We start from the raw sequence: 27,950 nt of genomic DNA, 5'->3' as shown, positions 1-27,950 counted from the left end.
AGCATCCCGCAGACCTCAGTGCGCTGCGGGGTGATCGCGCGCTGTTTGGTGACACGGGGACAGCGTGGCATGCTGCGCGGGGACACTGCCGGGTGCGAGCTCGGTGGTCGTGGCCAGGGCTCCTCGTGGACCTGCATGAGGTGCACGCCTCGAACCAGGGATGCTGCCCCGCTCGCAGCCCCAAAATCGGGGGATTTCTGCAACCCCGAGCTGCTCCGTGCTGCGTGCCCCCGCCGAAGGCCGGCAGCCGCGGGTTCCCAGCCGGGTTCAGATAAGAAGGGAAGCTTCTGGAGCCAGGCTGGCTCTGGCACAGAGGAAGCAGCCAGTAAATTTCCACTGGTGCTGCTCGGAGTTAATTAGTTCTCTGCGTGACCCCAGGCAGCGCGAGCTGCCAGGGGTTTGGAGGAATTACCTAGGGAAGCCGAGGGCTGTGGCAGGAGGGGACGGGGACCCCGGAGGGCGCAGGCGGCGGCAATCCCACACATTTTGCTGATGCAGACCTGGTGTCCCCAGGGAGGTGGCAGGTGACGGGGGGTGAGCCTGCACCAGTGACAGAGGTAACGGGCAGGAGGGACAGGGAGCGAGGAGCTGTGGATGCTCGAGAGGTGGTGAAGTGACAGCCAGGGCTCTGCGCCTTCCCGAGGGCAGCACTCAGAACTAAAACCCCGAGGGCTTTGCCCCAGGCTGCTCAGGACCTGCAAGAGCACGGCTCAGCTAACACGAGCCCTCCGTTCTCTCTCCCTCAGCGCTTTGGAAAAGCACCACCAGGCTCCACGCACCCGGCTCACCCCCTGCGAGCAAACCCTCAGCTGCAGGAGCATCCCTTCCCTGCCCCACACTCCTGCATTTTCCTTTTCCAAAGCTGAAGCTGGTGAGATTGAGACCCAAGCAGAGCCCACCATTTCCCCCCACTTTCAAAAATAACAAAAAAAGCTAAAACATCTATTCCTCAGCCACATTATTTGATTGCTGGATTGCATGCGCTCGCCCCATCGCTATCTCACTATTTTGGAGGTAGAATCCAGGGTCTGGCACTAAAGGGGAGCCAACCACAGACGAACGCTGGCTCATTATTTGCACAGGTGGATGGAGCGTGATCTGCCAGCACTTCTGGCCCTGAGACCGGTGAACTTGTGTCTGTCATCCTCTGTTAGAGGTGGGGATCCCAAAGCAGGCAGCACAGCAGCTGCCCAAGGAGACCAGGAGCTGCTCAGAGCGCCCTGCGGCACCGTGCAGCAACAGGAGCGTTTTTGCTCTGCTTTTTGCCTCCTGCAGCCGTGGCGAGCAGCAGAGCCAGGGACGGGGCAGAGCCAGCTGCAGAACAGCAAGCAGCCATCAGGAAGGCTGCGGGGGAAGACAGGGCTCTGGGAAGGAAGAGCAGAAAAAGGGACAAAATCTGGGTACAACCAAGCCACCAACTGTACCCTGAGCTCTGGCTCAGGAAGCCAGGACCACGGTTGCTGACTCCAGCTCCTGCCCAGCCACATCTGCTTCGGACTCGAGGAACAGCATCCCCGCTGCAGCCCACCTTTGTTTTTCCTTCCCTTACCTACTAAAACTTATTCAAACAACTCGGTTCCTTTAAGCTTCCTGCTTTCGAAAGCCATTTCAGACATTTATCACCTTTCTCGCGTTTTCTTGCAGTAAGAAGCACTGAAAAGAAATATACAACCTTATTGTTTGCTTGTTTTCCAATACAGTGAATTTATTATATGTTGCAAAATCAGCATTCAGCTTTTTAGTGTACAAAAAAGGACACTAGCTCTTAAGAAAAGATTAGGAAAGCTGAAGACTATGCTGCCTTTAAATTGTAACATTTTGGCAAAGTGAAAAGCTCTTTTGTAAACTCCAACTCCATGGCTCAATATAGTTTTATCCACAGTACAATATTACAAAGTAAAACACAGTATCAATAAGTTAAGATCATACTTAATCACCTAGAACTGGTTTCTATTAACCCAAAAAGCACAAAATTTGCCTAGCTTCGTAATCTCTAAAAAGAAAAAAAAAGGCAGATTCGACTACAATTCTTTAACACAGTCCAAAAGAAAAGTGAAGCAGAAAGTTGTTGAATGCTAATTGGGTCTCACAGTTTGGATATTCATTAAATATTTTCAGTTTTATATTCAAATTTTTAGAAGTTCCAGAATATACATGTAAATGTACACAATACATCTTTGTATACAACTCTGTTTGCAAAAATATCTTATAGCAGATGTATAAAGATTGAGATCCATCTCTACTCCCCCACCCCCCGATCCCCAAAAGCAAAAAACCCCATTCAAAATATTAAGGGTCAGAACGAGAAGTGTTTCCGTGGAAGAACCGACTCGTCTTGGTTACGGAGCCGCTGCCTCTCCTGCCGGTCGAGTTTCTAGCCCCTCGCCCAACTCGCCTCTCGGTCCCAGGTGGACGCAGTCCCACCGAACCCCGCTGCCTGCCGCGAGCCCGGGACGCGATGGGCAGGCGCTGCCCGATGGCACACGTTCCGGTGGAGCTCAGCACCATCACCGCTGGATTAATGTGAGCTCCAGCCAGCGATGCTGCTCGCGGATCGGGCACCTGGTGGGCTTGGCAGCGATGGATCCCGCACAGACCCCGGACAGCGAGGCTCCGCGCTCCGCAGTGCCTGTCCCGATGCCCCCTGGCAGCGATGCTGGCAGGAACGCAGACCCCGCTGCTCCTCTGGGATCCTCCTCAGCGCATGAATTCGCTGCTACGGGGAGCTTGCTGGAATCAGGTCAAAGCCTACACGAGGCTCAAGCTCCAAGGGATGTGGGTGCCCATCTGATGTTCCCTCTTGCCACTGCTCACGGAACCCGGGCGCTCACCAGGTGTGATGCCCCGCTGGGAGGAACAAAGAATCCTGGAGAAAAGCTCCTCGCCTTCACGCACATCTTCCAGCCTTCCCTCCCTGGTGGAAGTGCCGGAGGCGCAGCGTTACACAAGCAAGACAGAGAGCTCCCTAACCGCCGATCTTCTTTGTTCAGAGAGGAAGAGAGAAGCCCGAAGCGTGCCCTGGCCCCGGGAGCCTTCTCTGGACTTCCTAGCAGGGCTCTCACCCTACAGACCCCATGATCCTTGGGGATCACATCTCGTCCCCCCTCTCCTTTACCGCTCTGCTTCAGAACAGTTTGGGTTTTGCGGGCCAGCAGAAACACGTGGCTTTCCAGTGGCTGTCCGTGGAGCACGGCCGGAGAGGCGCCGTGAGCGCAGGCAGCTCCCTCGAGCCCGAGGCTTCCCTTTGGAGAACGGGACGGCAAAATCCTGGCGAGCGCTGGACGTCTGCGGACAACGCGGCAGGGACAGAAACTCGGGACGTGGCAAACGACAAAGCCAAGTGGTGGCCCTGTCCGGGCGACACAGCAAGAACAACCGAGCCAGAATGGATATTTTGGATACAATGGATATCTTTTTTTTAAATACAGCAGATGGACCCACTTTTTTTGGGTGGAAAAATAAACTGCTTCTTGTAAAGGAACTGTTTTCCCTCCTCAACTCTGCCATTCCGCTCCTTCAAAGGGTGAAAGACTCTTCAGTGCAACCTCCAAGGGAAGGAGACGCCCCGGGAAAGTAATCCTTTACTTTGAGATAAACGGAAGCGGGAAGAAGTCAAATCTCACAGGCTGGCAGGATTAAAAGGGGAGAGGGGAGAGAAAGAAATAGCAGAGTTAAAGGACACCTTTGTGCTTTTTGGCGTGTTTCTCACACCCTGGCCATACTCTTAAAAATGTTCCCTTCAAGTCCAAAAAAAAAAAGAAAAAAAAAATCAAGAAGAAAGACTGCGACGAGAAGCTGGCTAGATAAAGCACAACAGGGGAAGTGACCCGCATGGGAAAACGCTACCTTGCTTCTCTCACACTCAGGCGCCTGTTCTGAGAATGGTTTTCTGCTGCTGCTTCTTTGGAAGTAAGACAAAAAAAAAAAACAGAAGAAAGCATCATGTTTCCCACCCCCCGCCCCCTCCTCTCCTATGGGTCATTACAGGTAATAAAATAACTTCTCTGGGTAACTATCCAACGAGCTTCAGTAACACTGCGATTGTAAGACAGGAAAGGTTCTGAAACACTTGGCCTAAAAGGAAAAGGGAGGCACAGTTTTAGAAAAAGATGCTTTTTTTTTTTTTGTTATACAAAAATAGACCATAGTCTCATTACGCAATTAAGAAAATTGGCTGCCTTGGTAGAAAATTATAAAAGTCAAAGACAGACAGGTCTCAGTCTTCCCAGCATTGGTACGTGAGGGGTAATGCAGGCAGACCGGACTGCGCGTGCTGCAAGGTCTACGCCCGCTGGATCCCAACGCACGCGTGGACCGAGACTTTGAGAGGAAGGATCCGCATCTGCACGGCGCCAGGCACCCGGTGCAGATCCCCGGGCTGTTCCCCTCCTACTGACACAACCACCTCAAAGAGAGCACACACCGGAGATGACAAAAGCAGGAACAAACAACGAGAGCTCTGGGTACTTGGTGTATTTAACACGGTGCCATGGAGAGCAGACAGCTTGCATATGAACAGTCGCAGGTGCCAGAGAAGGAGGTAACCTAGCAGCATTCCAGTTCCTCACCATTTGAAGGACAATTTGTAACCCAGCGGACCTGGGCCAGGGGTAATTACACTTCATGCCAAACTTTTAATCCATGAAAACTACCGATTCTTAACCTTTGGGAGCTTCGGTCACTTTAGCCAAGTTTTTTCCCTTAAGTGTCAATCGCTGGCTTCAAACAAGCAGAGTTTCGTTTGTTACATCCCGACATTCAGAGAGGCTACAACTCGAGAGGACCGTGCCAGGCGCTGGCGTGCTACCTGGCGCAGACGCGGACACAAGAGACTCGCCACTGTAAGAAATTCCCAAGTTCTTCCACCAAGAAGAATTTAATGCTCATCTCTGAAAGGAATCTAGTTGTATAAAAGGGAACGTAACGTCCAGGTGACTTTTGCCCTACCCAGTCCAGATCAGCGCCAGCTAGAACTGCTGTTGGTCATACTCTGCTATCAGTTTTTTAATGTGAGCCAGTTTGTTGTGGAGGTATTCGCAGCGGTTCTTCTCTTGGCTGTAATTGGGGTTAGTCTGTAAAGAAAAACGAAGATGTAGTGACAGTGCAACCCTTCAGCGACATCCATGCCAAACCCGGCCGAGGCTCTCTGACCTCAAGGTATAAATAGATAACCGGGGAGCAGAGCAGACACCCGCTTGTTTCGAAAGGACCTGTCCTGTTCAAACAAGCCAAAGAGCTAAATAAATCCCTTCTCATCAGTGCCCAGCTCCGGGGAGCTGATCACGGGGGAGCAAGCACACCTTGCGCGAGGCACCGAGCGCTCAGAGCAGCTGTGCCGCACGCGTCAGCTTTCAGCGAGCATCACCTGCCCTTTGGCCCCCACGTTAGCACCGGATTGTGCAAGTCTGAGAGCTTTAAGACAAAGATGAACTTACCACACAGGGACGCTCTTCCCAAAGCTCCCAAATCCCCCAGGGACAAGAGGGATCAGGGTTGTATCCATAAATATCCCCTGCCCTGGTACATGGATGCCCCAGCCTGCCTCTGCTCTGCTACCTCATCCAGCTGAGCCACAAATCCTCCCAGTCAACAGCTGCTTTATGCATACGTAAAGGCAAAATATTCTGTGTGCCATGCACAAAAAAGCAAGCTGAGACCACAGGGGACTATGTACCCACGTGGGTCGTCTTAGAGGCTGAGCTCAGCTCCTACCAAGTACACCAGCAGATCCCAAGACCTGGAGGATCCCGTTATCACTTGGCCTCTCCACCCGAAACACAAACTGTTCTTTCACTTGAAGGGAGAGAAACGCTAACTTTAATACATTTGTTCTTTTGCTAGCACACCACTAACAAAGTGGAAGCGTTCCCCAAGATCCACAGAGCAGTCCCAGCTGCCCACAAACCCTTTCTGAACAGTGAAAGGACCACTCTTTGGACAAGCTCGAGCTGAACAAAGGTCTGCTCGTAAGCTAGAGGCCGGGTTTTCACTTGGCAAGCACTCATTTCTTTCAGTCGCTAGGGGCACCACCCAAAAGCCTTGTTTATGGGCAAATATTTTTTCCTTACCTTTTTAATTTTCCGGTATTCCTGTAATATTTGATCATGGATGGTCTAAAAAAGGAAAAGATAACTTGTTTTCAGAACAGCCAACAGTCTCGCAACCTGAAGCAACAGACAAGCATTTACCCATGGCTTGACACGCACATTTCCTCCAAATACTGACCAAAACCTTCTCCCTGGCGCTAACACCAGGGGCACGGGAAGGAACAGGTCCCTATCCCAATTCCCCAGCCACAAAATCTACCTGTAACAAGCACTTGAATTGACAGGATAATTGACATTTCCTCCACAGCTCAGACTAGTTATTCCCCAAGATACAAGAATATTTCAGTGAGGAATCAGTAGATTTCTCACAGAGGGGAAGGACGTTTGAGGGAAGAAACTGTGCTTAGTACAATACGTGCTCTGCAAAAAATCTGTTTGTTATACTCATTGAGCCTTATTTTCTCAAGATAATGAATAGTTAAAGCTCTTCTAAAATCGGTCTGACAAGTTGAATAATGCTACATTATTAAGATCAAAGATTGGAGAGAAACAGATGACCCTGTCCTAACTCCCCTTCCAGCCCCGATACGCTACCATATGTGCGAATATGAGTTTTCTGGCTGGGACACACTAATAGCTTCCAGCAGCTTTTGGCTGAAGACGCCAATTGTCTCACTGAGGCCTTTCCTTGTCAACAAGTACCATGATGTGTGCTCCAGCTTGAAAACGAAAGAACACAGAGCTGTTTTAAGAACAGTCCACAAAGCTGTCAGCTGTGTGCACGTTCTGCACCCACCAGTCCTGGGCTCTGGGCATTTATTTCACAGGCAGAACGCGGGGCCTCCACCAACCAGCCCGGAGAGCCCCGTGCACGGAGCAAGCTGTGGCAGCCCCACTCACAGAAGCAGCTTTTCGAAGGATAAATTTGTCTCTACCTTGTATTCTTCAGAGCCCTGCAAAAGTTGCTTCAGCTTGGAGTCTAACTGCGTAAACCGCCGGGTTATCCTCTCTATCCGAGCGTGCAGGTCTCTGTACTCGTTGTACTCCGCGTTGAAGTCGTTTTTGTAACTCTGACGCTGCTCCGAAGAGGAAATGGCTGCGTATTTTCTAGAGGGAGAATAATTTCGTTAAGCGGTTTAGTGATTATTCCCTGCAGACAGAGCGAAGGCTGCGGTGCCAAGAGCAGGATGACAAGTCTGCCAGGTGACTGACTGCACTTGGGAACAAATACAGTCTCCTGCGATGTGCATGACAGTGGCACTGAGATAACTACTGTACCTTGACCTCTCTGTAAAACAAGACAATATTTGCTCCAAAAACTTCCTATCTCTGCAAGACAGGCTGGAATATGCAGGTACAGCAAAGCCTGCGAGCAGATGAGGGTGTAGGAGGACACTCAGATAGTACTGCTACAGCTTTTCTAATTCCTGCTGTCCCCCAGAACATGGAGTTCTGCATCTGTGCCAGACCTCGGAACAGCAGGAATACGATGCTTCCAGCGCTCAGAGTCTTTAAAGGAACACAAAAACCGTTCAGCTATCATTGCAAAATGCTCACAGTACTATTATGTGGCAAGCGCGGGATGAGAACCACGTTGAATAGGCTGAATACATCTCCACCACCTTCTGAAGATACCCAACGAGCTGAACACGACACAAGAGCTCATGTTTAACAGATGCGCCTCTGAGGCCCTTTGAAAGTTGTTCAGCTCAACAAGAAGCCATTAAACCTGACATTCTACAGCGAGCCCAGCAGCCAGTCCTCTGTGATGGCAAAGCTCCTGTTTTCACAGGTGATGACTCTCATTTGCCACCTTGCTCCAGCTGCAACACGGTGCCTGAACGTGTACAAGCTAACTGAGGTGTCAAATTAAGTGAAAACTTTCACTGCGTTAACTTCAATGCACTCTAGCTTTCAGGAGCTGACTCCTTGAGAGGTGTCGGCACAAAGAAGCATCTACACGGGACGTGCTAACACGAGATGAGGAACTCGTCATCAAAAGTCAGGACATAGCCAAGGGCGAGCCAATCTGAGACCCATTTTGGTTTCAGGAACTATCAGCAAAGGACTTTTTTTTTTTTCCAGCCCACCTTCCAAAGTTCAATAAAGTAACACTTAAATCCAACAAAAAGTCACCGAGACACTGTGATTTTTAGCCTGAAACATGATCCCAAAGTGACGAAACAAGCAGTAAACATACTCACAATAAATAATCTGGCATTTCCGAAGTTGATGTTGGTACACTAGAATTATTGCATGTTCCATTTAAACCTGGAAGAAACAAAAACTTGCTTTTAGACATTCTTAAACTTCAGAGCTCTATGCAATTAAACTGTAAATTCATAAATCTATCCACAGCATACAGTTTATTGAATTTGAAGGGTTTCTGTTGTGCTTTAAATTGACAGAGATGGAAGGTACAGTGCGAGGTGGCTGAAACCTCACGCTTCCCTAATATTTGTCAGCAAAACGACACCGACATCAGCCAACGCACTGAGCGGCGACACAGCCTCGTTTAATTGGTTTGGGAACACCGCCTGCAGGGAGGGATAATGCTGGTATCAACCACAAAACACATTTATGGGTCCAGATGAGCACAAGAGAACTGAGCAAGGTGCACGTCCCCCCCCCCCTAGTTCTACACTACGTAGATCCCTGCTATTATTATTAGGGATTCCTATAGGATCTATAGGATCTAACAGGCTTATAGGGCATGCAGCTTTCTCCTCACTTAGCCCTGCAGACAATCAAAGTGCTCTGTTTTATCAAGCAGAAGAAGCACGGACCAAACGAGACTCAACTAGAAGTGTCTAGGACTTTAAGTGAAGGGACCAAAGACCTCAGAAGGAATGGGATTTTGAACACGAGCCTAAAGCAGGCTCCGTCCCCAGCCTAAACTAAACACTGCATTATTTATTTGGAGGAAGAAAAGCAGTTGGATACTGGCTTGAAAAGGGATACTTCCTGTAAACTGTATTATTCTGAAAGCCCTACTCAGAAAGTCAACTGCATCCCTGAGAAGGCAGCAAAAGAAGAGACAAATGGGGGAGGCTGCAAAGCATTCAACTCATCTGCTTTGCAGAAATAAATTTCTTCTTTCATCTTTTTTTCTTTCTCCAAGTCTGCTCCTTAGAGCCAGCAGCACTGTGACTGCGCAAGTCCCCTGGGGATGCAGGGGGCAGCCCCACGCCTCGCCCGTCCCCACGCTCACCAAGCTCCTTTCCAGTCCTTACCCCAAATAAGCTGCTGAGAGCACGAAACGCCAAAGTTACAGCAGGGGGATGTAAAAGCAACAACCTCCCTGCACCTTTTTAACAATCTGTTTTTCCCGGAGTTCCTGCGGGCAGGCTTTGCCGAGCAGAGTGCCCAAACAGCGTCACGGGGAGCAGAGCAGCTTTAATTCCCGCTGCAGGCGTCTGCAAACAGCTCTGCTCTCTTCCACACCTGACAGCAGAGCGAGAGATGCAGAACACGGGCACGGAAGATGGTGGTGGCGAAGGGAGGAGAAAGTTTGGTTTGCCTGTGAGTGCCACCTACTGTCTGCTGACAGGACCCCGAAGTCCCTTCAGTGCTTCTGGAGCAGGAGAAATCCTCTCCCCTGCAGCCTCTGGGCACAAAGGGCATTTGGGAAGATGTCGGCTGCTCGCTGCAGGCAGCAGCAGCAGGATCAGGCCCCCACTAAGGGGCAGAAATGTGGGCAGCAGGATCCCAAGTCCTGAACCTGCACCAAATCCCAGCAGCCGCTGCCCACATCCTGTTTGCGCTGACTTCGGAGGCCAGCTCGGCTCTGTTACCTCGCGTACACCAGCAGGAACAAAACCCCGAATCCACAAAGAGCCAGGCACTGAGCTGCTTTTAAAGCAGAGCAGAGAAGGCGATAAAGGGTCAGCAACTTCACGAAGAAAGAATTCGGCTCGTTTTGGTACTCAAGAACCGTTGACAAAGACAGACATCCGCCCCCAGATTGCATCTACCTCCACGGCTGTTCAGGACACGAGGTACATCAGGGAGAACAACTCGTTAACATGGGCAGAAAAAAAAAAACACAACAAAACAGGACTGACACAAAAGATCAAAGCAGAAGTATCTGCTCGTTCAGAGCGCTGCTCTGCAGCATCACAAAGTCCCCACGTACAACACTCACAAGTACAGAGCGCAGCTGAAAACCAGCGGTGAGCACGCAGAGCGTGCTGTCGGTGCTACAAAGGCAGAGGGGAAGGCAAGAGCTGACACCACGCAGCTCCAAACTACTCCTGAAGCTCTCCCCTTCCACGAATGTGATGAACTAATTCCATTTTTTTGACTAATTAGTTCCACTTTTGAGTGGAACTTTTTTGAGTGGACTTTTGAGCTGCCCCTTCTGAGCCAAATGGGGGTGATTTTCATGCACCAGGCATGAAGAGGAGCGTAGTAAAGGGGCGAAGGAAAATAAAATGGATGCAAGAAGAAGCTGAGCAGCAGAACCGGGCTGCGGTGTTCCTATGGGCTGCAGGGGAGGTCCCACTGCTCCGGAGAGCTTTAAGAAGGAAGCAGGAGAGCAGCAGACACTGCAAGGGAACGGAGTGGATTAGCCAGTAAATATACATATTCTCTGCTCTAAGTTCTAAGAGTACACAGAACTGACTTAGAAATGTATTTTTTGATGGGAAGCTTTTTTATCACATCCCAGTGGCTAACAGGTTCACTATTTCGTTAGTTCTCGAAACGAGAAATTCGGACCTGTAGTGGGATAGAGCAAGGAAGCCTTCGGCCCGAAGGAGCTGGTCGTGTGGTGCCCCAGCAGTATTTATCACAGGACTTATCTATCGCTTCTGTTGTGTCCAATATTACAAGCTTTTGTGACTAACTTTTCATTACCGAGTTAAAAATCAATACAACAGCCATCACAATGCCAAACACAAGCAGAAGAGCAGGAGGTAATCAAGCAGCGCTGCTTTTCCGACAGATCTTGATGCCTGCCTTTCATCCCCACGTATTAATAAAGCTTTTAATTTAACAGGGAGAAACATGACACGGGCTGAGGTAGCTCCAAACAGCAGCAAAGGTCGAACAGGAAAAACCTGATAGCCTCTTTTGAGAGGAAGAGCCTGCGTTGATTTGTAGGCAGGGACAGCAGCAATATTTCATCAACCACACAGTCTCTGCAAGTGGAACGACACACGCAACCTCTTCCCTCAAATGGGTTCAGAGCAGAAATAATAGGCAAAATAACATTAACACAACCCAAAGGGGGCTTCCCAGCACCGACGTACCTGTGACATCCTGTGGCACACTAACTAAGTCAGCATTTTTTATTACTTCACAGTCCTGCTTCTCCTCTTTGCACTTCTCTTCGCCCTTCTTCTCCTTCCTCTCCTTTTCCTTGTCTTTGTGCTTTTTGGATTTTTTCTTGCTTTTGACGTACGAGCTGCAATTGTGCTTGCTCGTTTGGGGACAGTCTGTCGGCAAGGGGTGAGTCAGCCTGTCGGCCTGCTCCGCGGTCTCACAGTCTCTGCCGTTGTGAGTCAGGTCGTTGCTGACATCCGCGAGGGGGTCGTGAGGCCTGGGCAGCTCCAGCACGGGCAGGCTGGAGCTGGAGCTCACCGACTCCGGGAGGGCCGGCGGCAGCGCCGCGGCGGGGGCGTCCTTGCCGTTGGAGGAGTTCAGCTTCCCGTTGAAGGCGGGCTGAGCCCTGTGAGCCAGGTGCGAGATCCTGGGCTTCTTGTTGGCCAGGGGATCGATAAACTCCAGGGGCTGGGATCGTTTCTGGGGAGGAAAAAGGACAAGAGAAGTAAACATCTCGAGGCCTGCCCGGGATTTCGGGTGCGGCGTTTGTCTCGGTGCTGTTACCGCTAGGTGGTGGTGCAGTGCTGAGAACAAAGCCGTCACCAGAAGAAGGGCTCTGGAAGCTGCCAGCAAACCTCCCCGGTCCCAGGCTGGTCCCTGCAAACCCAGCACCCTGCACAAGGGCTCCAGGACCGCCAGCACCCGGCTCCTGCAGAGCCAGCACAGCCCACGCTGCGTCCCGACAGCCCCCAGAGCCCACGGCTCCTTGGAAGAGCCGAGCTGTGACAGTTTTAGAGGCCCCCTGATGGCACCAGAAATTAATTTGCGCTGCTCACGTAACAGGCCACGCCATCCAGCCTGCTCTCTTCAGACCTTACTTCCAACCTAGCCCTTCAGAAGCCAGCCCTGTCCTCCTCCCTCCCTGTCCCAGGCACTCAGAAGGGAAGCAGCCATAAAACACCCTCCACCATCCCATCTGGTGGCGTTTCGAGCACCTCCACGTCCCTGCAAAGGCTGGGGGAAAGATGTGCCGGATCCCCGGAGCAGGAGGGAGTCACACGTTCTGCACTTAACTCCCAGCTGACTTTACCAGCTCCGAGGCCGACGGCTTCACCCTCGCGATACCGCTCCTTCCTCTTCTCAGAGAGGCATTTCCCAGAAGAGGTGAGAAAGCACCAACTGCTAAGTACTCAGAATTTCAGGCAAAAGAGGTCATCCGCAGCGAGCCACGTCACACAGGCTGCCACAACCGGAATATCCCTCCTTTAACACAACGTGCAGAGAGCAGAGGTTTGCATTTATCCCCACCAGCCCCCTGCCCAGACACAGGTGGGACCTGCTGAAGGCTCAGTGCCCCCAGTTCCTGCATTCCAGCCGTCTGCAGGCTCAGGTCAGCCCGGGGAATCTCGCCGTGGAGCAGCCCAGCCTCCCATCAGCTCAGCGCAGAGCCCGAGCCAGCCCAAATTACCTTGGCCAGCCCTCAGTGCAGCGCTGTGTGCGCCTGCCTGGCGGCCACGGGCTGCAGAAAATCTGCGGAAAGATTATTTGGTGCCCGGCGGAAAACGAGGGCCAGCTCGGGTTATTTCTGTTGGATATTTCATTGTTTTCTTTGCTGTCTCAGGCAGGACCGCGGTGCGTTTGCAAATGGAAATTTTGCTCCGTCGCAGAAGCGCAGCTGCACGCACGGCTGCTCTGGAGAGGAGCCACCAATTCGCTCCTTTCCCCCCAGTTCTTATTTCTCTTTGCCAGCTGCAGGGGTCACAAGGACAGTGCTCGGTGACAGGGATCACTTCCCACCTGGCAGGGTAATTACGAGGAGCTGCTCGTGCTGCCGCAGAGCTCGAGGGGTGACAGCAGCACGCCGAACCGGCTTCGCAACAGCCCTGACCACTCTGCTGGGGCTCTGTCTCTCCACCCGCAGGACACAGCGCTGTCCGTCGCCCCAAAGGAGGGGCCGTTCCCTTGGTCAGCTGCCGGAGACCTGCAGGCAGCTCTGAGAGCTGCCATCTCTCACTTACCTTCCTCTAAAGCCAACAAATAACCTCTCCACCAACTTTACCTCTTTGGGTGTAAAGGTGTTCGTGCAATACCTGCTGCGCCACCTTTCTCCTTAAAATTATTAAGCCAACCTTTTGATTTGCCTTCATTCCACAACTGAACTTTCCCTAAATGTTTTAAGGCTAGCAAATCACACAGTCAGTCCTCTGCTGGGGTTGCAACCATGAGAAGGGAATCCCTCCTTTAAATAGAAACTACAGCTCTATAACGTATAGTATCAAAAAACAACGGCGTACAACAAGAAGTGCTCCGTGGTTTGCTGTCTGACAAGCCACGTTAGCAGCGCTGCTGGAAACACTTCTATTCCACGTTGTCCTTACTGCACTAAGCCTTTTCTACACCCAGACCAATCAGCTGCCCAAGGTTTCGGTCAGATAATCAGGAGACTAAAAACATCCCCTGCAGACCTTCACGTCTTTCTAAATACAGAAGCGAGGTGACCTTTCAACCTAAATTTCCGCAGAACCAGGCTAAACGAAACACATGCCCAACCTCTTCAGAGCATTGTGTCTTTCCAAGCTCACTCGAAGGAAGGGGACCATTCTTTATTCACCAGGAACATGCCCACAGCAGAACAAGAGAGGATTTGGAATTAGCTACCTGGCAAACAAGTCGCGCAGTTCTTGTTCTCTATGGCGAATTGCTTCCCTCTCGCTGCCAGAAAGCACATAATTTCCTTACCTGCTAATATTCTTTGCCACTAATCCTCGGTGCGTCTGTCCAGACAAGCAGGCATTACACATTCCACTGGCAGGAGGAGAATAAATACTCAACTTGTCTGGGCTGACCCACAGCAGAGAAGGGAAGCCGACATTTCATGGTGCTAGCAAGGAAAGTCAGCACTAAGAGACACCGAGACAGAGTGGGGACAGGCTCTGCCCAACACGCAAGCAAACAGAGCTCCTTCAAAGTTCATCATCATGGAAAACCGGCTTCTTCTGTACTTCTCACAGCTCCCTGCGCTGGCTTCTCAACAAATCACAGAGCAGACCAACGTGCTCCCGATCCGTCATGGCAATTAGGTTGCAAAAGGTCAAGGTTTTTAATAACTCAACCGTGTTTGGGAGCTGCTTATTACTGCTTCGTTCCAGTCAATTATTAGTAATGAGCAAAACACAAGCTCGCGTTCCCCCTGGAATTCCAAGAGGTATGTAGGCACTTTTAAAAAATTTAGCCCTTCAAACTAAAGCTAAGAGCAGACTGTCTGAGGGCCTCCCTGTAGTCCATCACCGAACCACATCCAGAGGAGGAACAGATGCTGAGGAAACCTAGAATTAGGCTCTAACTTAAGGGGAAAAAACAAAACCCAAACGCTCCTGACCTAACAGCCTCCAGCAGCAGGTGGTTAGCACACAGACAGGCTGAACAGCTCGGCCTGGACCCAGGTCTGTCAGCAGCAGATCCCAGTTCCTGATTCTCTGCTACCCAGACCGAGCATCCTTGGGGAGAGAGAGAGGCATCACCCACCTGAGGAGGAGAGCTGGAGTTCACGTTGTCCTTGGGTGGGCTCAGGGAAGGCGCTTCTCCTTGAAAGCCACTGCTGTTCTGTGGCTGACAGAGTTTCCTGAAAAACAGAACGTGGGGTTGTTCAAATCCTGCGCCTGCTTGCTTCTGTCTTGCTTCCCATGATTTCTGCAGTTCTCTGCAAATGGGGGTAACGCCGTGAACTGACACCGCAGGAGCTGGGGCAGGGGGAGAGGCAGCCTCAGCTGCGGGACAGGAGCTCCTTCCCCTGCTGAGGAAGGGTCTTGTTTTCTGGCAGTTTTGACTCCCTCTCTTGACATGGTGACACGTTACAACAAATGAGTATCTACCTTAGGAAAATGACCCATACACATTAGTAAAGACTGGCACTGAACTTCAAACTTTTTTTGGGATATACATTCTGGCCACTGCTTCAAATACAGCTCAATAAGCAAGACTATTTCAACTGATTTCAGCCGAGTTTTCGGCTCACCCAGGTAAAATTCACTTCTCAAGACCAATTCAGAAGGCAAACACACTCAAAAGGGGCTGAAACTCAAGTTCAGATGCTCAGGAGTAAGTTCTCCTGCTCCTAGCACCACTAAAACAACATTTCACAGGCACAACAGTCTTCTCTCACAAGCAAGCCCCTCTGGGCTCAGGAAGAGCAGGATTATAACAGGAACTGTTACTGCGTTATTGGTCCTCTAGGATTTACATTTCGGGCTTCATAATAATACTTTCAAGTCGCATCATGCAAAATAGCGCTGCTCTGGTCTGTATTTGCGGTATCTGACAAACAATAGAGACCTCTTGGAGAAAAAAAAAAAAAAGCACAATGCAATTCATTCTAATCACGTAAGTGTGTTAATTCACATTCATGGTGGGTGTCCGCACTCCCCACCGCCCAAGGGGTGCTCTACAGCTCAGAGTCAAGTTTTGTAGCGAGCCAGCTTTGCCCCACTCTTCTGACATGAACCAGAGAGCCCATATATATATATATTTATCACCCAGAAAAAAACCACTGTTGCATCAGGTTGTAGCCATCAAGCAGAAAAAAATTCAGAGTTAAAGGTTTTAATAAACTAGCTCCGCAGCCACTTTGTCCCCAGCTGTACAGCCTAAATAACCAACGTCTAAATTCTTCCACAAGAGGCTGCAATCAGCTTTAAAGCACCCATTTTTCAAGCACTGGGGAGATTATTTCAGAGATAGAGTCCCAAACTATACACTTTTAACCTCAGCTCGAACCCTCAGCCGTACAGCACCGACACTGAGATGCCTGCAGTTCCGCTGCCCTTCTGGCTGAAGTTGCTGTTTTGTTTAAATTTTATTTAGAACGATCCCAACAGCCAGGGATCAACTCAAGGAAAGTGCTCGGGGACTGTGAAAACAGGAAGGGGAGCAGTGAAATTCCATAAACACCACGGCCAAGCGGCTTTCTGGATGCCTCCTGACTGGACTGAGTAATCCTGAACATCTCCTAACATGTTAATTATGGATTTAAAAAAAAAAAAGTGAGTGAAAGACAACTCCTTTCAATTCAGCGGCTCTTGTAGCAGCGGAAAAACACTTCACTACAATGGTGAAAGGATGGAAAACAAACAACACGAGAAGAAGGAGCCGGTCCAACACAAGCCTTGGTAGACGTGCTTTTAGGGTTTTCAGATGTGTTAATTATTGCAGCCACTGAACCAGCAAGTGGACGTGGAAACCAAGAGGACAGCAAACAATGGGATGAATCTAGGCAACCACGCAGACTGCCACAGCAAGCTGCGTAAAGCCCCACGTCTGGAGCCTGTGCCCTTTTTGTGAATGTTTTTCTCCTGTCTTCAGCCCGACATGTTTTTTCCATTTTGTAGCCTCATTACCTGCGCTGGCTGCGCGGGTCTTTGTTTGTACAGTTGAATACATCCTTTCCAAGGTCTATTTTTAGACCTTCGCATAACTGAATGCCACAATTCTAGAAAAAGCAGTAAACATTGCCTTCTACAGGGAGAAATTAACCTTTTTTTGAAAGCCATAAAGATTGCATGGCACTTGAATTTTTCCATTTAATTATAATATAACATCAAGTCCATTTAAATCAGTTTGATTTTTTTTTTTAGCATGCCAAAGCACTTTAAGTGCACGATTCTGTTGGTTTAACAAAGTCTCATCTCCCAGCCAATTGTGCTTTCAAATCATGGAAACCGTTCAAACGGAGCATGCTCTACTTATTTTATTGCACTTTTGGTTAAGATTATGTCTCAAAAACACGCCAGGTAAAATTTCTATCTGCATTACAAACTCCAGTCAGTATAAACACACCGAAAATCCAGCTAGGCACATATAAACACTCAGGGCAGAATTCCTCAGGAATCTAGGGGATGCGTCCTCTTTCCCTGCTGCCTGTCAGCTAAAAGCTTCCAAGTTTTCAGGCTTCATCTAAGAAAAAAGTCTTTAACAACCAACGAGACAGAATTATCATCTGAACTAATTCTGCTAAGGGCCATTTTCAGGAAGATGAAAACAGGTAGGGTGCGCAGCTCTTGGACAGAATACATTTTATGGGCAGGAGGACAACCATCACATGTTTTAGGGGACTTAAAGAACTGCCTCATGCTTTTTCAGCCACGTTCATGCATCACTCCCTGCAATCAAACCTCAATCTTGCAGCCTCTGTGACTGATAGTAAAAGAATTTCCAACGTGGAGAAAAGCACAGTGAAACATCCAATTAACACTCCAGAAATTAAGCAAAATCTCCAAGAAAACAGCTCAAAGGTACTGGGGATGTCCGCAGGAACAGAGCACAGAAGCAGCGGGGCGAGACGGCGGGGGGACGCGGCTGCAGGGTACTTTCTCTTGCTGTCCTGAACAAACACAGCAGTCTGCACAGGAAGCCTTGCACAAGGAGATATGGAACAAGGAAAGGAGAGCTGCAACGGAGAGCTGCACTGGACACGTTTGTCTTAATCCTTTCCTCTCCCAGGATTTTACACCACCGTTAAGATTTAACTCTAACAGCTTTTTACCCCATCCAGGTTTTTCTGGAGCTTTTAGCATGATGACTTAAATTACTATTAAATTACAGCCTACGATCTGAAGATTGCATCCACTTACTCTCCAGTTTAGCCAACTTCTGCAGGTGACTGCCTGACAAACAGATTTACTGGATGTTAAAATAATCCAAACGCTCAACTTACCGTAGCTCTACTGACTTCTGTCACCCTGATTTATAGCAACCCAGTATTTTCAAGCTGCAGATATTAGAGAGAAGGTGGAATAATTACCGAACAAGTATCCTCTTCAGCAGCTGCTGGTCTCCCTCAGAGTAGCCAGGCCAGTCCTTCTGCACTTCTTTGTATACGCAATCTTTCAGTGTGAAAGTGCTGTCCTTGGCACTCAAATTTGCCACCTGAAACAAAAGTAATTTGCAGAACCATCAGGATTTAATTTTTTTCACTTGTTACAACAAAGAGATCTGAGATATAGGCAAAATCTCGGCGGACTTAGTGGTAGTTAGTGGTGTCAGGGAACAAGTAGGTACTATATAGTTCATTTCCAAATTTTTTAGGTTATTTAATCAAACTATGCTTTTCTTTTGCCTTGTCAGTACAATAGTTCATTATGAGTTTCCAAAAACACATGAAGTTTACTGAGGAACAAGTTGGATCTAAGCAGATTATTCAGCCTGGGTAGTTTGGAACAGCACAGCATCAGTTTAGGGCAACACTTGGAAATAAACCCTAAGGGGAAGAGGCAGTTCACTCCTCACAACTGTCCGACAGCTCAAACAGTGTGGTTTATCAGCTGATGGAGGAACTCTGGTGGCGATAGCTCGGTTAACAGCTGCCAGAAGGTAATTTCTCACTAGCGAGCCAGTAAAGCAGGAGGCAGGCAGCTAGTTTCTTGAGGAGTGGTGCAGAGAATGCATTGCGGATGTAACGCGTTAGGGAGCTTGTGGATTAAGTTGTACAGCTGCGTGTGTTAGGATCACCTGCTCGATGTTACGGGAGAGAACTTTTCTGAGGACTACTTTAGGGAAACAACAACAAAACCTGGAATTATCGGCTTATAACCCAGGGTTTTACAGTAGATCGTAGCGCCTAAGTCCTGCGGTGCAGCTGCAGAACACTCGTACAAGCAGCTCTTTGACATTTTATCCAATTCTATCGTGTGCCTTTTCCCCACAAGACTCTGCACGGTGCCTACACGGATAGGAAACACTGCTGGAACTGGCAGAGTTGTGTTAGAATGGAAACAGCTTGCTAGGAGTTATCCCACTTTAATCAGTCTTTCCACAGCTTGGCAGAAAATCTAACCTCTTGCTGCTGGTTACGTGTCTGAAAAACCCGATGTTAGCACAAAGCAAAAAGCCCCAGTACGTCTAGCAACGACATTTTCATGGATGCTGTACTTAGTCAACCCTTCTTAGGTGAGCACGGAGCACTAAGGCTAGAAAGAAAATGCCTTAAATGCCTTAAATTCATTTATGGGAAAAGGGACAGGGAGGCAGAGGTGCCAAGCAGTAAGGCCACGGGCAGGCTGACCCACTGGCTAAAAAAACAAGCCAGTGTCTCCAATTCCCAGCTCTGGCCCCTCGGTTTGACCACTGTATTGCACTTGAGACTGGCAGGTGCTTTTATTCAGCCAGGGGAGATAAAACAGCACATCTGCTGAAGGATTAACGTTCTCCATCACTCGCTCTGTTCAGGAGACGGTTTGTTTGTGAGTTTCTATTATCCACGCAGCAATGAGAACCTCGGAAAAGCAAGTGAAGTAGTGGAAAATCTTGAATTAAGCAAAGACGTCGTTAATCCTGCTTTTGCTTTAGGGAGGCTTTGCCCTAATATTATAAATCTACAAATTTAAAAGCAAAAAGCTGGAAAACTGAATAGAGCAAAGCGCTGCTGATAAGCAAAAAAATAAAAAGCCCGGTTATCAGTTTACATGACGAACACTGTTTTTCCTTTCAGTTCTGTCAGCTTTCCAAAATCCTGAGCCAAAACACAAGAAGAATTTGAGCTGGGTTTTACATTCAGATAGCCCAGGAAACGTGCCCAAGAGACGAAAGCAAAGTCGGGTCGTGCTCTGCCCTGTTGTGCAGCGGGAGGCACGCTGCTCGGAGGCTGGGAGCTCTGCACGGAGGCTGGGAGCTGCCACCTCCCTGTTTTTCCTGGGGCTGGACTCGGCAGGCTCCACCCCAAGCTTCCCCAAAAATAGAAACCTTGCAAAATGAGGCAAAAAGGCCAGCAGGAACACGGAGTCCTCCGAGAGATGCGAGAGCACAATGAAACCCACACCTAGACATATTTAGACATGTAGCTTTAACGCAGCCTGTAATTTTTTTTTGAAGTTTATCCGTGTCTGCCTGTGGATGGGAGCCCTGGAAGGAGAGGAATTGACAAGCAATGCATTCCCAGCAAAACCAGCAGTTAGCCCAATCAGGCCAACACTGCCAAGCGCACCCCTCGCCTGCTAGGGGGTCAGGAGAGCATCGATAAAAGATGATTACCAGAAACGGGATTTCCATTATTAAACATATTCGTAGTAATCGAAAGGGTGTGCAAAGGGATTCTAACTCTGCTGGAAAATTAAGGGCTACGGGATTAAAATCTAGGGAAGGAGCGAGCTGTGCCAGCACTAACTCCATTTTCAGTGTGACCTCCCCTGTGCCCTTGGGCAAACCAACTCCTTGCTCTGTCTCGTTCTTTTCAGCTATGGGAAAGAGTAAAAATTAAGAATCCAATACAGAAGAGGGCAGCTGCAGCATTTAAATAAATATCCACGATGCGTTTTGCACTGTGAGAGCAATGAAGGTATTTACTGCAAGTCCTAAAATGGCACCTTGAACGTGACTCAAAGCGTTAAGGACTGATTCAGCCAGGAGACAGCTTTCACACTTGACATACAAATAATATGGTTGGCAAGAAGCTGCATGATCTTCACACCTCACCAGTAACTCTTCCAGCAGGAAGGCACGGGGTTCCAGCAATACAAAGACGTAAAGCTTAGTGGAGAGGGACATGTTTTTCCTTCGCGTAGGAAACGTTGCATGTATTAACACACGTTCCTTTACGTTCACGTTAATCCAGATGTATGGAGTAGATTTACAGGTTATAATAATTTAAATAACTCTTAGATCCTCCATTAGGTAGTTCTCCCCACAACCAACTTTGGGTTGGTTCCCCGTAAGCGACCGATCCGGTGAACGGAAATCATACAGCTTGCCTGTACACACCTACCACGCAGCGTACACACGTGGGGCTTCTGCTACCTAAATCATGTGAATTGTGAACCCCCGTCGGACACGGCCTTCAAAGAAACGTTAAGCTGCAGCTTTGAGATACACAGGTTACGTTCAGACTCATACAGAATCGACTCCCTTCTGAGGGGACGTTTCCCTTCACCTAAATTGTTGCCTTCGTCAGGGTACAAACCTGTTGCAGAAGGTTGTCCAGCAAATCCTTGTCCTGCTGAGAAAGTCCATCCTTCTGCAATCTGAGAATAAGTTCAGGTTTCTTATAAGGCTTTAGTGCCAGTAAGTGCACAACCCTATCTTTGAAGGGTCTCTGAGAAATCGCACTATTGCCTCTCTTTATTGCACTGGCAAGGTTGACTGGCGTTGGGCGCTTCCTGGAGGGAACAGCATCGGAAGCTCCTGGTGCAGGTTTACGCACCTGAACCTTTTTGCCTAAAATGAGATGAGAATAGTGAACTGCAGCAGTCACCTTGCAAAGGCCGGTGGGTCGTCGACGCGGATATGGAGTTCATTACACGAGCTCGAGTGCCAGAAGATGACAATGAAGGACAAACACAACCAGCACACCCCATCCGTTCCAACGTGCCGCTGGAACGACTGTCCCGTGAGTTTTATGATTCATGGCAGGCTCACAACAAGTAAACAGCAACACCAAGCTCTGGAAACCTGTGTATTACTGGCCACAAGCTTACATAAAGCCCTCTTTGTTTGCTAGCTTTTCACTTATCCCAAGTGCACATATCCCCACGGTTAATCTAACCATTTTTTTTCCTCCCTACGAGGAGAAAATTCGGCATTATTATGTAGGAGAGTCGAAATATGGAGTGGAAAGATCCAAAGTGGTCAACGAGCGGCTCCCTGCTGCTGATCTCAGCAAAAACGCTGCTCCAGCAGATGTTTCTGCTTTCAGAACAATGGGAACTTTATGGGGCTGGGTCCACCTCCCTTCCCCCCGCCAAACACGAAGGGGGTCCAACCCTGACACGTTCGCCTACTCGTTAGCCTGCTGCCTGCTTTCATAGAATAACCCCTTCTACTTCGTAGCAGTAACTGCTTCGCCTTCCAGCTACGTTTATTTGTGTGCACTTGAGGACAGAAAGCTGCCTCCCATGTTCATCTCAAGCCCTCGGAGCCAACTTCCTCAGCTCCATCCCAAGCGTGTTTCTCGGTTTCTTACAGCATTATACAGGAATTCATTTTTCCCATTCCTATTAAAAAACAACTTCAGCTAGAATCCTCACCCGAGTCCCACATCACTGACTAGGGCCCAAATCAAAGAACTGTGCTATTTTGAACCCAGAAACAGGTCACAAAGCCAGCTTCCTGCTACCAAAGACGACAAGAGCAAATAAAAAAAAAAAAACCCTACAGGTCCCAAGGTCTAAAACATGGAGATGCAATTAGCAGCCACTTCGGTTCACGACAGTGACCTTCAGTGGGACAAACAACGTCCAGCATTTACTGCAAAAATGTTGGAGGTTTATTTCAGCGTGGCAATTCTCCACTGCTAGGAAGCAATGTTTTCAACTGAGTCATCTGAAGATACTGGTGATTGTCTGCAGTGTTTATTTTACTGAAATGTAGATTGCATAACTGAGTCCCCATTTCCTGGCTTTTTATTATGTACCACGCTGATGCAAGGCAGTGCGACCCGTCGTCAGCGGGGCTGAGTTAAGACGAGGGAGAAAAACAACAAATCACACATCAAACATCCCAAAATTCAGAGGCTGGCCGGACGTCATTTCCAGCAACGGGACATGAGAAGACTCGTAAGCTTTCTAGAACTGCCCTAACTCCTGCCAGGTCGTGAACAGCAAAAACACATTGTGACATTTCCACTTGGGCCTGGAGCCAAAATGGGCACTGATAGGGGAAGAAAAAGCTAAGCAAAGCCGGAACACTAAGTCACTTAAAATATTTATACCCATACAGAGAGAGAAATGTATACACACACATACTTCGCACGTATAAGCACACTCCCCCCTACATCCCTATCACCTATCTACGCATATATTCAAGTGTTAGTTCACATCTCTACTGCTTTCCTCCCACCTTAAACACTGACATCTTGCACAAGCAGCACGTGCCTCCCTCCAGTGCTTTTTCCATGGCTGTACCTCCATGTCAGAGAGGGAAACGTTTAAGTGAGAGTATTTTTAAATGACAAGTTTTGCTGCATCTTTCGGGGAAGCAATTTGCCCTGAGAATCTGCCTCACGAGCCTACCAACTTGGTCCACTTACTGTAAAGTTCTCAAATACAAGCTAAACGAAATCTTCTCGTCTACAGGAAATCAATGCATTTCCTTCCTGATTGCTATCTTATTTCTCAGTTTTGAGTACTTGGCTGATAAACCAACGAGTCAGGGGCAGTTCTACATTTTGCAACTCACCATCCTCATCACAGACACCCTCTGAGAAGAGACTGGCTACAGATCACATGAAAAAACAGCTGGCTCCAAGAACTGAACTCCGCTTTCTGGTTAATATTTATGCCCCGAGTTTGTGACCAGACTGAGGTTAAGCTAGGTCTCAGCAGGCTCCTTCTAGAGCTCACTGTCACATTTTTATTTCCTCTCCAAAGAGTTCTCCTTTCACTGTGACAATGAGACGGTTTGTTCAAGGCTACCGTCAGCAGCTCCACTTTAATCTTTGCTGATGAACACAAGCGCACTGCTATCTGCACCCTAGATGCTGCGTGTAATGGCCTCAAGTGCAGGCACACAGCAGCTGTGTGACAACAGCAGGCTGTTTTAGCTGACTTCGTTAGGAGCGCAGACACTTTAAAGCATCAGGGTGCTCCCAGCATCACCGCATGACAAATATGAGCTATGCCAGAGTGATGAGACTGTGCCCAGGCAATCCTCAGAGGCCACACAACCAGCACCACACAAGTTCCAGAGGGAAGATGGAAGCCACAAAGAAGTCACAATGCAAGGAGGCTAGCACCACAGTGAATCAGACACCCGTGAGGAGCTACCAGATACTTGCTGAGGGCTTTCATGGTCAAGTCGTTCACAGCAAAGCGAACGTCAGCACAACTTCAGGAGGTGAAGACAGCCGCTCACATCACGCTGCCGCTTACCTACGTATCTCCCCCCAGGTTTAATGACTATAGCGCTCCGGCTGCGAGTCTCCTCCTCTGCCTGTGCCATGCTTTGCCTTGCCTTCTGGTAGGAATCGTCAGTAGCACACACGGTGATCTTATCCTGTATGCTTCCCAGGCAATCCAAGTGGATATTGCCGTTGCTGCAAGAGAAAGGCAATGGAAAAGGTAATCCCAGCACTGCGAACGGGCACGTTTCTGTCACCAGTGAGTCGCTGAGGTTGTGTTATCTGAATAATAGGAGGGTACAGAAAGGTGCTGAGAGGTAAACAGGTTCTTCTGTGGGTGCCTGCTTACCCAAATGCATACACAAGCAAACAGATTACAAAGAAAGAAGTTCTAAAAAGAAAATGCATTCTATTTCTAAAAAGAAATAGCACTACTTAAGTTTTGTTTAAGTTTGATAGAGAAAACAACTCTACAGAAGGTAAGATAGAAATGGCTGGATTATTTTTGCTGCATCACTCACCTAGACACATACTGCTGGATGCAGTCAAAACTGCCCTGCGGGCTGTCCTTGCCGATATTGGAAAGATAAAACGTGAAATTCCGCGCTTCCGCGGGGCGATCAGGCCTCGGAATTGCGATGTGCTGTTGGGAGGGAGAAAAATATCGTTTACTTGGGTGGCCCACACTGAAACAAAATCTGATTTTTTAGCAGTCACTATGTTTTGAGACATTTTGGAACCCACTACAAGTAAAGCATATGGATTACTGCATAAGAGAGCATGAAGAGCAAGCTGAAAAAAAGCTACAACGAAGATTCAAGTCAGCAAAACTAAAGTGCCAAAAAGGTAAAAGAGGGAGGTAGATGAAGATCAGTTTAAAAAAAAAAAAAAAGGCAAGAGTCTGTAACAGACCAAAGGTATGAGCTGGTGGCTCGCTGCCTTCCAAAGGCACACAATGATCTTGTTCTCGCAATCTGACCCAATTCTATTGATTCAGGCTTAAAACAGGCTTGCTACCACTGTTTATGTTCAATTCAAAGCATTTGAGACTTGTTTCTTTAGCCTCGGTGATCCAGCACTAAACATAGCACAAGCCAGGTCACTAGATAGCACGCTTATTCTTTTTTAAGAGATTATAATTCCATAACGAGATTTCAGGGCTCACGGTAGTGTGTGACGCTGCTGCTAAACTCAATATTTAATCAAGCATTAAGCGTGCCCCGCAGACAACTCCACAGCAACCCGCGTTGTTTGTCTCCCCCCAGACATTCAGTTTTGAAAGCGGTTTCTTTTTTTTCCCCCTTCCCTTCTGCATTCGAGGTCCAACATAAATCGTGGCATCGGAGCTCATCACATCAATATTTGATGATTAAAATGGCTTCCAGAGAACAAGGCAGAGGAAACACTGGCTTCAACCTCTTTTAGGCTACGCTCCACCGCACACGGTCGTATTTACCCAGCCTGCCACGTGTATGCCCGAAACACGCACGCCTCGCAAACCCACTGGTGGCAACCTCCTATGGCTGCGGGCATAGGAGGGTTTCTGGGTGGTTTCCCTTCAACCTCAGCCATCTACAGCAGCCTGGAAACCGGCTGCATCCGTGCCACTTTAATAAAGTGGATGGATGATCCTGGAACTGGCAAGAAAGGCTCGTGAGACCCACAGCGGGCTGGGCGGCAGCAGCCCTTCCGCTCGCCCTCTGCACGGGGCAGCGCCTCTCCGGCACGGCTTCACCCCAGCACCCTCTTCCCTGACCCGTGGGGAAGGGATAAACCCCCTTAAACTTCGCAGGAGAGCTGAGAGCCCGCACAAGTTCATGGTTAGGTGAAGAGCAGTTCCGGGTGTCCTACGGGCAGCATTGTTCACCACTGGCTAATTTACGGTGAGCAGGGCAAGGTGCTGAGCACAAGGGGTCTGCCAAACTCCAGCCTTAATCCCCGGTGGGGATGAGCAAGCTGTGCTGGACACGGCAGGTTTGTAAAGCCTGGAAGATGTGTGAACGTGCCATTCGGATACGTTACAGGGGATGACTTCCAGCTCCTGATTCACCACTGTAAAAAATGGCTGCTCGGCAAGCTCCAATTCCGGCGTTTTTGCAGCGTTTCTGCAGTTTACACAGGCAGCTTCTCCGAAGGACGTAAAACGAGATAGAAGCAAGAGCCACATGAACGTTAAACGTTGCCTGTGCCAGTACTGAAAAGTGTAGCACATGCAAACCGGCCGTTATCTAGGAATTATTTTTAGCTGAAACAGAAGGTTTCAAGCCACCAAAATCAGCATGGTAACTGCTCGGAGGGAGCCCTAATTTTGGTGCAGAGTCTTACACCAGTAACCATAGACACTTAAAAATAGCTCGGTACAGATGTGACTTATGTTTCTTCTTTCAAGTAATATTCATCTGTGTACAGCTCACTCTGAATGGTAATTTCACCTTCCTCTATTTATACCAGCAGAAGTTCATCCCCAGAAACAGGGGCAAGGTAATATTTTCCAATCGCGTACAGTTCAAAGGCTCCGTACCCAGGAGGCGTTTTTAAGAAAGCCGTACTAACTCGGCACCTGAAGGTTTCTTTTCTCCCCAGTTCAGTTCTCCTCCTCCTCCTCCCCGTCGCAGCTGTCCCCCAGTAAGCACCTGCAAATTTGCCCCAACCTCTTCTGTAATCCTCTACCTGCTTTAACAAAACAGCAAGTCACGCACTCCAGCTACCCCCGCTTACAATGCTTTGCTACCTGAGCTCTGAAAATCTCATTTACGTGCACGTTGAAACACGCAGAACGCTCAGGACTCCGTACAGAAGTATAAAACAATCAAAGAAAACCCAATTTGTGATGAAAAAGTGCAACAAGCAGGTGCTGCTCCTAAGGAGTACCCAGCCGGTCCTTTCCTCGTGCTCAAGGCGTGCCGCTAATCATGACCACTGACTCCCATCGAAGTTCTGATCGTTACAGAAGCGCACCGAAAAAGTGATTAAAAAAGACCGGTGCTGCCATAAAGGAACGCTTCCCGAGGCAAAGATCCTTCACCGACCACCGTTTGTGGAGCCCTGGGAGCTCTGATGCAGACCAGGATCCGTTCAGGAGGTCTCACCCCACCACAGCTGGGAAATTTGGGGTGAACCCACCAACATCCCCCTTCAGCACCTGGCCGGTGGAGCTGCCGCCTCGCCTGCTCCCGGGTTTCACTCTCAGCCAATTCCCGCCGCTGCTGAATGACAGCACTGAACACGGGAGCTCATGTCCATGCGTTAGGGAGCTGGGAGCATCCCTGACAGCGTTCGTTACACGGCAGCGCTGGGAGCAGGTGAGGGAGACGTGGACACGGTAATTTAAAAGCTCCACAATAATGAGATCCAGCAGCTGAGGAGGCTTCTGGAGAACCAAAGTAAGGAAGCAGCAGCTTGCCATGTACTCTTATTTTACATCCTACTTCCCCTTGAACACCAAATACCCGGGAGTTTGTCCTTGTGCGAGGGGTACTTACGCAGAAAAGTCTCCCTGCTACAGTCTCGTGTCACTGGATGCTGCCTTAAGTCATGCTCTGACATCCGTGCTAGGTATAAAATCTACAAGCCCCAAAAGTTAATTTGAAATCCTCTCCATAACATTTATTAGGAAGCCAAACGGGAAGGCAACACACCGGGGAATTAAAGCATAGTGGGAGAAATGCACTGCAGAAATAAACAGCTAAGCAAAAGCGTTTTAATGTGATCATCTGAATTTCGGAACTCATTAAATTACTGGAACTGTCTTTTCAGTCCGATTGGTAGAAAGCTCACTGGAAAATATTTAAAGCGCTGCTGTTAATTCCTTAAAGCAG

At 48.8% G+C, this 27,950-nt stretch overlaps 1 protein-coding gene across 2 annotated transcripts in view; it reads right to left on the bottom strand.

Annotated features, from left to right (window-relative positions):
• Window positions 1-1,686: 1,686 nt before the first annotated feature.
• The window catches only part of ELL (elongation factor for RNA polymerase II), a 52,652-nt gene continuing 26,388 nt past the window's right edge, over window positions 1,687-27,950 (bottom strand). The window contains exons 3-13 of one of the 2 annotated variants that reach the window (XM_035569802.2): window positions 24,654-24,775; window positions 24,164-24,327; window positions 21,259-21,512; window positions 18,109-18,233; window positions 14,838-14,934; window positions 11,300-11,792; window positions 8,252-8,318; window positions 6,983-7,154; window positions 6,069-6,113; window positions 4,948-5,072; window positions 1,687-3,626 (exon numbers count right to left, since the gene is read on the bottom strand). In XM_035569802.2, coding sequence (XP_035425695.1) covers window positions 4,968-5,072; window positions 6,069-6,113; window positions 6,983-7,154; window positions 8,252-8,318; window positions 11,300-11,792; window positions 14,838-14,934; window positions 18,109-18,233; window positions 21,259-21,512; window positions 24,164-24,327; window positions 24,654-24,775 — 1,644 coding nt within the window. In that variant the 3' untranslated portion in view covers window positions 1,687-3,626; window positions 4,948-4,967. Of the gene's footprint in view, window positions 3,627-4,461; window positions 5,073-6,068; window positions 6,114-6,982; window positions 7,155-8,251; window positions 8,319-11,299; window positions 11,793-14,837; window positions 14,935-18,108; window positions 18,234-21,258; window positions 21,513-24,163; window positions 24,328-24,653; window positions 24,776-27,950 lie in introns of those variants that run through there. The other variant, XM_035569801.2, reaches the window with a different exon arrangement.

The sequence above is a fragment of the Cygnus atratus genome, chromosome 26 (assembly GCF_013377495.2).
Source record: "Cygnus atratus isolate AKBS03 ecotype Queensland, Australia chromosome 26, CAtr_DNAZoo_HiC_assembly, whole genome shotgun sequence".
Taxonomy (NCBI): Eukaryota; Metazoa; Chordata; class Aves; order Anseriformes; family Anatidae; genus Cygnus; species Cygnus atratus.
Note: the sequence above shows the minus strand (reverse complement) of the source record. Positions and strands in the feature narration are given on the sequence as shown.